This window comes from Durio zibethinus, chromosome 6 (genome assembly GCF_047325235.1).
Source record: "Durio zibethinus cultivar Kanyao isolate XHJ-2024 chromosome 6, ASM4732523v1, whole genome shotgun sequence".
Lineage (NCBI taxonomy): Eukaryota > Viridiplantae > Streptophyta > Magnoliopsida > Malvales > Malvaceae > Durio > Durio zibethinus.
Genome location: NC_143167.1, coordinates 20,173,185 through 20,183,768, shown reverse-complemented (window position 1 = coordinate 20,183,768; position 10,584 = coordinate 20,173,185). Strand labels below are relative to the sequence as shown.

The window sequence follows — 10,584 nt, the reverse complement described above, 5'->3', positions numbered from 1 at the left end:
TTTTTTTTAATTTTTTATTTTGAAAAATATTGATTTTTGTTGAATTTTAAAAAATAATATTTTTTATCATAAAAATGATATTTTCGTTGGATTTTGAAGATTAAATAAAAAAATAATATATAAAATTACTCTAATTTTAAGATAAATAATATTATTTATATAATTTAAAAATACAATTAAATAAAAATAAATGAGAGAAAAAATCTGTTCTTTTTCTGAAATTTAAAAAAAATCTCAGAAGAGTTTTTAAGAGAAACGACGGCGTGTGGTTGGAGAAGAAATTCCAACATGTAAAACCCTTGGTAGTAATAGAGAGAAGATTTGGTCTGCAAAACCCTGAAACACATTGATTTAATTCTGCTTCGGTGAAAGTTTGAGAATACGTAGTAATCTTCATCTTACCGACCCAAATGAGAGGAACCATTGGCAGAAACCTGTCTAACCCTAACTATCACTACGTTACGTCTATTGCCAAACGCACCTCTTTTCTCCTCCAATGCTCCTCCTCATCCCCTTTCTCCTCTTCCTCCAGCTCTGGCAGCGGCCGTGGCCGTGGCCGTGGGGGCGCCCCTCCTTCTGGTTCTTTCATCGATTTCACTTCGGCCTTGGGAAAATTGGACTCAGAGAACTCAAAGCGCGACTCGACTGAATCACCTGCCGTCGGATTAGGCCGCGGCCGTGGAAGAGGAACACCCTTATCCTCCGAACCCATTCTCCCCTCTTTTTCCTCTTTTGTTTCCCAAACTGGGTCTGGTCGAGGCCGAGTCACCAATGAGTCGGTGCCACCGAAATCTCCGCCTCCAGGGCAACCAAAGCAGCCGATATTCATCAAGAAAAAAGATGAAAATGAAACTGATTCCTCCGCCAAGCCAGCCACTGAGTCGATTCAGTTGAGTGAGCCCATTGTCCCATCTAACACACCCTCAGTCTCAGTTCTATCAGGTGCTGGGCGTGGTAAGCCCGTGAAGCAACCAGAGCCTGCCTCGCAGATGAAGGAAGAAAATAGGCATATCCGGGTGACGCAGCAGCCCCCGCTGAGCCAGGAACAAGCGGTGAAGAAAGCAATGGGCATACTTTCAAGGAGAAGTGAAAGTGAAGAAAGTGGGATGGCAGGGAGAGGAGGAAGGGCGGGTATGGATATGGGAATGGGTAGAGGTAGAGGTAGAGGTAGAGGGATGGGTAGGGGAAGAGGAAGAGGAAGAAGGCAGAGAGAAGACACAAGGACGGTAGAGGACTCCGATGAAGAGTATGGAGGCGGACTTTATCTCGGGGACGGTGCGGATGGGGAGAAATTGGCTAAAACTATTGGAGATGACAATATGAATAAGTTGGTTGAAGGGTACGAGGAGATGAGCGATAGAATCTTGCCTTCTCCTATTGACGATGCTTACTTGGACGCTTTGCACACCAACTGTATGGTGAGTGGCTCAACTTTTAAAAGTTTGTTCCACGATTATTATTATTATTATTTTAAATTGTTGGAAATCATAAGAATTATAAATTCAATTGTTTGCTACTTTTCTTTTATACTATCAGCTAAAACAGAAACTGGCCTGATGACTTTTTATATATATATATATATATATAGTAAAGTTTATCTCTCTCTTGTTGAAATGTATTGAGTAAAATTTTAAGCTTCCTTTGATTTTAGGTTTGAATATTAATTGATTTCTTCGCTAACATCCCATTAGCATGATTAGTAGTTTTTTTTAGGATTTGTATCATATGTAATCTGGCTTATATGCATATAATTCATGGGGATTGTTCATTTGGTTAGTAAAGTACTTTGTTCATATTATGTTCACATTGCAGCGCTTACATTCTCTAATTAGTCTGGCATAATTTAATATATTACTGCTGATTTCTGATGATTCACTTCTGATTATAATGTATACCGAAGTGTTTGAGATTCCTGAAGTCATTCAAGGAGTGTACTTTTGTTTGTTCTTGAAAATTCTTGAATTAGATAGGCTGTTTTTGGCTTATTGTTGTTTACTTTGATGAACTAAGAAGATTGGAAATTGTTTCTTGTGTGCTATAACAATTTGGTCCAGTAAGTCATCTGATTCTTTTTCTTGTTAATTACTGTTTGTAAAGGCTCTTTTTGGTAAGTATTAAATGATTGTCAGCATACTTGGAGCTTTAGGATTGTGTAGAAAGTATATATTTGGTTGCTATAAGTTTCCTTATAATACGTTTTCAAAGGTGTGCAAAGCAAACCTTTTTCTGACAAATAGATTTATATTGTTGTTGTAGATACAACTGATAATGCACATATGCACATGTAAACGAGGAATAAACTAGATTAAACTTATTTGAACATATTCTTAATTGAACATTGCAACAAGATTATGCATGGACTGTACCCAAACTTTGAGTTTTTTGTGTTAATCTGGATTTCAAAGCTTTTATGTATTTATTCATTTCATTTATTTGACAAGAGATATATTTTTTTTTTGGGTTTCAGATAGAGTTTGAACCAGAATATTTGATGGAAGAGTTTGGCACTAACCCAGATATCGATGAGAAACCACCTATGTCCCTTCAAGCTGCACTTGAGAAGGTGAAGCCTTTCCTCATGGCATATGAAGGAATTCAAAATCAAGAAGAGTGGGAGGTATATTCTAATGCTTTGAAATGTGGTTCTTGGTTTTTCTTTCCTCTGTGTCAGAAATAGGATGCATTTCTTCTATATAAATGACCCTGAGAACAAGAAATATCTCTTCTTACTGATATAGTATGACTTTTAACAAAATTTTCTGGAGGACATACCGCTCTGTGTTAATCCCATAGTTGAATTGGTCTAGTTTAGGCCCTTATTTTGTTAACAATTCTCTTGTGCTTGGGCAAGGCTTAAGTTAAATTAATGGAGAAAAGAACTTTTATTCTAAGCAGGAAGATCACTGTAAGGAGTTATGCAGGTCTTTGTGAAAATTTCTGACTTCAAAAGTTTTGTTGTATTACATATTTGTAAAAATTTCTGAATAATTTGTTGTATTATATGTTTATCAGTCGTCACACATACTGCTTTGTTGTATTACATGTTAAGTACTCAAATAACTAATATATTTCTTTTCTGTGGCTTTTACACTTCAAAAGAATCACACTGCATGGTGGCAAAAATATTCATTGTGCTTGTCAGCAGTTATGTATTATCAAGTTCAGTTCGCTTTAAGGAAATAAAATTCAGTTCTTTGTCAATGAAGTCATTCTTTTGGACCTATTCAGCAGTATTTTATGGTGATATTATTATGCTTTGACACATGATATGGATTCTTTCCTTGAAAGTCTTTTGCATGATGACTTGTCCCTGTAAATAGTTGTATATTATCTTTCCCACATTCTTAAAATTTTTCAGGAAGCGGTCAAAGAAACGATGGAGAATGTACCTCTACTGCAAGAAATTGTTGATTACTACAGTGGACCTGATAGGGTAACTGCAAAGAAACAACAAGAGGAGTTAGAAAGAGTTGCAAAAACCATTCCCGAAAGTGCACCTGCTTCTGTGAAGCAGTTTGCAAACCGTGCAGTTCTCTCTCTTCAGGTTACTGTTCATCCTTAACTAATTTTTAATTTCATACACGAATTGTGTTTGAGGAAAATGTTCTCTGCTGACATCGGGTGTTTGTGAGATAACAGTTATTTAACTTTAGCTTCCTTGCTTTCTTTTGGGTCTTGTTTAATAGATTTGAGACATAAGGAGACAAATTGTCTTCCTTTGGAGGTATGAGATCCCTGGCACTACAAGCAGGTTAATGACAGTAATAACACATCCCTTATGCTTGACTTTTGCTTTCCTTAATGATCAAAAAATTTTCTTATTAAAATAGAAGTAAGCCTAATGGCACTATTTGAATGATGCATAAGAAGACAGGAAGTCTAAAGTGGAAGTTTGGTTTGCCTTCCTATTTTTCATCTTTTTCTTTCTTAAATAGAAGGTTAGAAATGGATCATTCTGCCTGGCTTCTCCCGAGTCCTGGGTGGCAGGTTTAGTTGGTTGGATTGAGTATATGAGAATGTAGAATGTCTGAAAATTACTTGTTGTGAGTGACTTCTGCACTGAGTATCATTCTGTTATGTTATTACAATATAAGAATGCTGAATTTAAGTTGTAGTAAGAAGTTTAAAGAAGGCTAGCATGTAGTTTTGAACTGCTAAAACCATGTATGAATGAGTTTGTTGCTAAGTGCTCTTGTGGATTTACTTTGCTGGTATCTGTTGTAAAGTGGAGGGCTTGGGACCACCTTTCTCGACACATTCTGATGGAGTATGTTGGATTCAGCAATATATTGAAGTTAGAAAGTGATTATTGGGGTTTAGAACTGGAATGGCCAGATTAAGTCTCTCTCTCTCTCTCTCTCTCTCTCTCTCTCTCTCTCTCTCTTTGTGAGAAAGGAAGGATGTGGATTCTGTTTGTGGTTGGAAATGGAAGAGCAAGCCTGGTTGAGGCTGTCTGGTGTTGGGGAATAGGGTAATGAGAGAAAAGGATTTAAAGGACAATTAGGGATTCAAAATGACATCTATTTGGGGGTTATATAAGTTGTTCAGAAAAGGTTTAGGCTGCATACGTAGAGATTAAACCTTAGGAATCTCATCTCACCTAAGGTCTCCTAACCAATCAAGGCTAGAAGTAGGGCCTTCATACCTCTCACAGGACTAGGGTTTCCTAAGATTCCACATATTCATGTGCAACAATGTGACCATTATTATGCTTATACAATTTATTATAATATAATTATTCTAAATGCATTTATTCATATGCAAGTTTTTTGTATTTTAACAGGTTACTGTAAATAAGGTACACTAATTTATATTGGAGAGTATGGCAGATGACATAAAATATTCAATTAACTTGATAGATAAGTGAGGCTTAATACATATGTATGATGTTAAGGATTCAAATGCTGTCACATGCATTTCAATTTTTTTTTAGGGTAAAAAAAGGACAAAATGGAAAAAACCTTTACTGCATCAAACAGGCCTAACTGATCAGTTTAGCATCATTATGGCTTTTAAGGGTTATCTAGAAGAAGAGAGTATAAGGGTTTTAGGGGGACTCGACAACTACAATAATAGGTTTTAATCCAATATGATGTGCCTTGGTGATTGATGCATTTTAAAATTTGCTAGACTGATGACACAATTTAAATAAAACTGAGAAAACTCAATAAATTGAACCAGCCACAAAATTACTGAAATGCTACAAACTACATTAAACTTGGCCTAAACTTAATCACTCAAGATCATGTGTCACCCCTAATTCTTTATAGGCATTCCAAAACAAAGTTTGTGCCTTACAGATAGCTATCTCTCTCTATTTGTACTTTAAATGAACCAACCTCTTCCACCAGTTTGACTGGGAACCTCTGATCTTCAATTTGGAAGATACCATACAATGTGTCAAAATTCTAGAAAACCAGGAAACCCATGTAAAAACCTGCAAATGTACTGCATAAAGAGTGGATAAGAAGACAAAATTTTCCCAGTTTCAAATCTATGGGCCTCACTAGTTGAAGAAAATTTCCTTTTTACAACTCTCACTTCATAGAACAGTATAAGTTGACAAGCTATTGAAACTTAAAATTCAAAACATGCATCCATGTTGCATCACCAAAGGTGTCTTTTGACTTATTACTGAAGATTTTAACTTCCTCAATTAGTCTCAATTAAAATTTAGCCTCAATTCAGGTGTAGTTTAGATATTTTTCCTCCCTTTTTATATTCAGATTACAACTTTTGAAACCTCTAAACCTGCATTCTACTTTGTCTTGTTTCCATTGTTTATAGTTACAAATGCTACACTTAAATAATGAAAAGAAAAGATATTTAGACACTAGCAAAAAGTAAAAAAACGAAAAATGTGGTTGACCCTAGGATTTGTTCCCCTCAATTGTCACCAGTTCATTTAGCGGTCTTGTTTTTAAAACATTGCTTTACATGAATGCTGTCAGTGGTGTTTCCCTTCACATTTTTGTTTATATATACACTCTTCATAAGATGGGAACATAAGACAGGCTTGAGGTAAATCCATTTGTGGTTTTTGGGGCTTGAGGGTTGGGCCATTTAAGGAATTTAAGGTTTTTTTGATTTGGTAGAAACTTGTGTTTTGGATAGAAGTTAATTAGGGTTTGTTTTGACCAGAATTTGACCTCTAAGGGTGTGTGGATGGGGTATTTGGAGGAAGGATTTTATTTCAATCAAGGTTTTCTGAAGTTCAAAAAATGAATTTACTTATTTGGTTAAAAATAAGAGAGAATTTCAAAATTTAGGTGGAATTTCAAGAGGGAATTTGAAGTGCTCAAATCCCCTCTTTAAATTCCACCTAAATAGGTGGTTTTTCAAAATTCCTTTAAATCCCCCATCCCTTTATTGCATATAACCTATCATAAAATACAAAACTAAAAAAATAAATACATTGTATTTAACTTTAATATATATTTTATTTTTTTATATTATTAATAATATCTATATTTTTACAAATCTAATGATTGCATATTTTTATCATTATTCTTCTTTTATAGTTATTTTTTATTTCATCAAATTCTAATAGACTAAATATCTTTCTAAGAAATATTTTTCCAAACAAAATAATTACAAATGCTAGCATTTCGAAATGATGCATTGTAAAATGTCTTCATTTCAAATTTCTTCAAAATTTCAAAAATCTTCATCCAGGCGCACTTTTAAAGAGGATGGAATTGAATTGAAAGAGAGGTTGAGGAAAAGTCTGGGCAGAAAAGATTTTAAGGATCTAAAGATGTTTGTTTGATTCTTTTATTTTAAGGGTTTAATTGGATAGGATTGGCCTCAAAACATTGTCATGATTTTTAGGAAAGGGGGTTTTATTTGGATGCTGAAGAAAAAAAGAAACTAATTTCAAGAATATTGTTACTGGTCTGAAAAGAGTGGCTTAAAGCTAGATTGTTGAGCCATAGATAAGAGAAAAGGAGAGAGAAATAAAAATGATGAAAAAGTGAGAGAGGATGGTAACACAATCACTAGTCAACCATGCCTCAATAAACCAAGTAACCCATGATTGTAAAAAATTTAAAGCCTCCTAAAATATGAAAGTTGTATACGTACTTATAGGAACACTTGGAGTAGGAACTCTGCTAGAATTAGGTTGACATTCATACGGGTACTGTTGTCCAACGGCTGGGCTACCCACTTAGAGCCACAGCAACCCAATTATGGCTGGGATTGGATATGGATTTTTAGCCTGAATGCAGTCTGGCCTGATTAGATTATTATATTAATAAATAATATATTTTTACTTTTATTCTAAAATATTTTTAAAAATATTAAATATTAACATAAAATAATATTCTATTATTTTAATAATAAAATGATAGATAAATTGGTAGGCCGGGCTGACTTTTAGAAGGGAGAATTGATTCCATCTACTTGGACTTGGTCATGGGTTTTAAGCCCTAGCCAGGCTTGACATGATTAGATTTTATATTAATATATTTTTATTTAATTTTAATAGTAAAATATATTTTTAAAATATTATAATATTACTATGAAAATGATAATTTTATTATAAATGGGCAGGCGGTGGGGCTCAGCTTTTAAAAAGGGCGGGAAAGGGATGGCCCAACCATGAACATCTCTACAAACAGGCAAACCAACTTAGACTCCAAGGAAATCACTTAGACTCCAAGGAAATCAATCCCAATTTCTAGAAGCGCCTTAGAATAACCCAGAATTGATTAAAAATCTTATGTAAATCGGAGTAGCAGTAGTAGACTATCATTTTTCCTCCAAATTTAAGTGAGAATTTTGGATATGAAATCTTAAATGGCTGAAATAGAAATTATAAAACTTGGAGTATCAAAATTTCTATTTCCATGGCTTCTTCACCTGGGTCATATTACAGATCTATATGTTGGCATTGCATCCTGGCATTTCATGATTTTGTTGCGGTTAAGATTATGATTATTTGATAGCTCAAGACTATTTGTTCTCAAATATAATTATTTATAATACTACCCCACAAAATACAAGCTAAATGGAAACGGGGTTGTCTATTGAAACACTCTTTCACTAATAAACTAGCCTGTTTGTTATAGATTCAGGAACAACATTAACATTATTCTTGTTTCTCCTTTTGAGCTCTATACGGTGAGGGTTGGAGGCTGTTAGTATGTTATGTAACTCTCATATACATGAACCAATTGAAGGTGTCCTTGTGGAGGTCTGAAGATTTCCCAACTGCCATTCAATAGCCCCATCATATCTTAAACTGATATTTTATACTTTGTTTAGAGGTGGGAGGATGTAGATATGAAGATAATGGAAGGTGTACGAGTGCTATGGTGTAGATAAATAGCATATTGATTGCTGATGTCAGCAATTCGATATAATTCTCTATGAGCTTTTCAGCACTCCTGATTAATAGACATTATTTTTAGTTGAGATATTGCAACCTTGATAAGTTAAAATTATTTCTACAATATGATGGACTTTATAACTTTATGCCAACACTTTGGTAGCTTTGATGCTGTTATTTGAAGCCCATTCAACCATTTGTTATCATGTTTTTCTAGCACTAGTTTCTTTATCTATGTTGATATGTAACTCGTATTACTTATAGTTTCATGCACTTAAAGCTCCAAATTTGCCACCCATGTTGGAATGGGTTCCATTTTAAAATTGTAATATTAATTTGGTTTTAAAATGCTCAAAAGTTAATGGGTAAAAAAGAAGTGTTTTTAGCGTGCTACTTAGATTTTCTGTAGGTGTACTTGTCTAATTTTAGTTACTAGTTAGGAAATTTTTACAATCTTATGTGAATTTGATTGATAATGCAGAGTAATCCTGGTTGGGGATTTGACAAAAAATGCCAATTCATGGATAAGCTTGCATGGGAGGTTTCTCAACAATACAAATAAATCTGGAAGGCTTGTATTGTGATTGGGGGAGAGGGGGGGGGGGGGGGGGTGAGATTTTCTTCTGAAGCATTCACAAGTTCTTTTTGTTGGGATATGTGAAAAGAGGTTTGCTGAAAAGAGATTTTAATTTTATATTTGATCCCTCTGGAGAAGAAATAATTTTATTTCATAGTCATTTTGTTACATTTCTCTCTCTCTCTCTCTCTAGTGGTGTCCTATTCTGCACGCTGTGCGTGCCACATTAATTTTTGTTTTAGGGTTTGACCCCTCAATGTGCAGAGCTAGTCAGTTGGCTTTGGTGAATAAATATATATTTTAATTTGAGAAGGCAACATGCTCCAGTTTGTTCTTCTATTCCTGGAACGAAAATGAGCACTTTTCTGATGATGAAGGTGTATTTTTTTTTTTGGTCTCTTACCATACCATTTTATTTTGTAATCTTATTTTCGAAATAATTGTAGCTTTATGTATTTTATTTTATTTTATTTTATTTTTTGTACGTATTACATACCATAAAATTTCTTTTAAATCTGCAAAAAAAAAAAAAGTAGTAATAAAATAAAAATTAAGTCCGACTCTTTCTTTCTTCTCTCTCTCTCTTCTTACCTTTCTCCATCTCATGTTGATTCTATATCTACACCGTTAAAAAAAAATGGTTTTAGTAGAATCCAAAAGCACTCTTTGATTCCAGGATATTTTGGCTTTAATTGACTAAAAATTCTTTTATTTATCATCCACTGTTGTTAATGGATTGTTAGTCAACAGTTCCTAGTTGAGCCTGATCATTGAAGCCTTCCATGCCGCAATACCTGTATGTGATCCGGGGAAAAGGAAGGGGATAGTGTCTTTGGCAAAAGAGTCAGGTAGAGAAGATGGAGGTGGAAGAATATTTTTGCAAATTAGGAATAAAATGGAAAGGAAAAAGGAAGAATGAGAAGAATAAAATACTTTTTATAATCACCGTGATATTATAAAAATGCTCTAAGATTCACAATTTGCTTGCTCCACCTCTGAGTATTAAAAAAAAAATTTATTGCACTATAGTTTCCATGAACTGAAATCCACCAAGAACAATGAGAAAAATCATTTAATTTTTTTTAAATCAACCTCTTTTTTGAAAATTTTAAATTACTTACTCAATTTGCATATGTTGCATATATATATATATATATGTATAAATGATGAGATTTTTTTTTTGGAAGTTTGATCGTTGGAAGTAAACAGAAACAGAGCAAATAAAATAAGATTTGCAAAATATGGCATGGAAGCAGGAGAAGGGTATGCAACCTACAATCTACACTAGACATGTTAATTCGTGTTATTGTGTTATATTTTGTATTAGAGATGATTTTAAACATAACACAAGTAATTTTGACATAAATATAATACAAATACAAGAATAATATATATAATTTAAATACGAACACGACACATTTATTATACATATTATATATAATACGATACGATTAATATATTTAAAATTAATTTATATTCAACTAACACAACATGAAATAATTAATACGATTATATACGAATAATACAATTAGATAAGATTAATTACTCAGATAATATGACACAATTCAATATGATTAACACGATCAAATATAATTAATTCATTTATTTAAACAAAAAATATCATTTAAATTAATATTTAAATAAAAAGTTATTTAAAAATTAAATATTTATAATC

The 10,584-nt window shown here is 33.4% G+C and overlaps 1 protein-coding gene across 2 annotated transcripts; it reads left to right on the top strand.

Annotated features, from left to right (window-relative positions):
- Positions 1 to 276: 276 nt before the first annotated feature.
- Positions 277 to 9,384, top strand: LOC111285193 (hydroxyproline-rich glycoprotein family protein). 2 transcript variants are annotated; one of them, XM_022874498.2, is made up of 4 exons: positions 277 to 1,418; positions 2,468 to 2,617; positions 3,359 to 3,544; positions 7,555 to 7,849. In XM_022874498.2, exons 1-4 carry the CDS (start codon positions 411 to 413, stop codon positions 7,573 to 7,575), a joined length of 1,365 nt encoding a protein of 454 aa, XP_022730233.2. In that variant the 5' UTR covers positions 277 to 410; the 3' UTR covers positions 7,576 to 7,849. The 2 variants fall into 2 exon arrangements, with proteins under 2 accessions (XP_022730233.2, XP_022730232.2); XM_022874497.2 differs by lacking the exon at positions 7,555 to 7,849 and adding an exon at positions 8,814 to 9,384 and having other exon boundaries at positions 279 to 1,418.
- Positions 9,385 to 10,584: the final 1,200 nt, after the last annotated feature.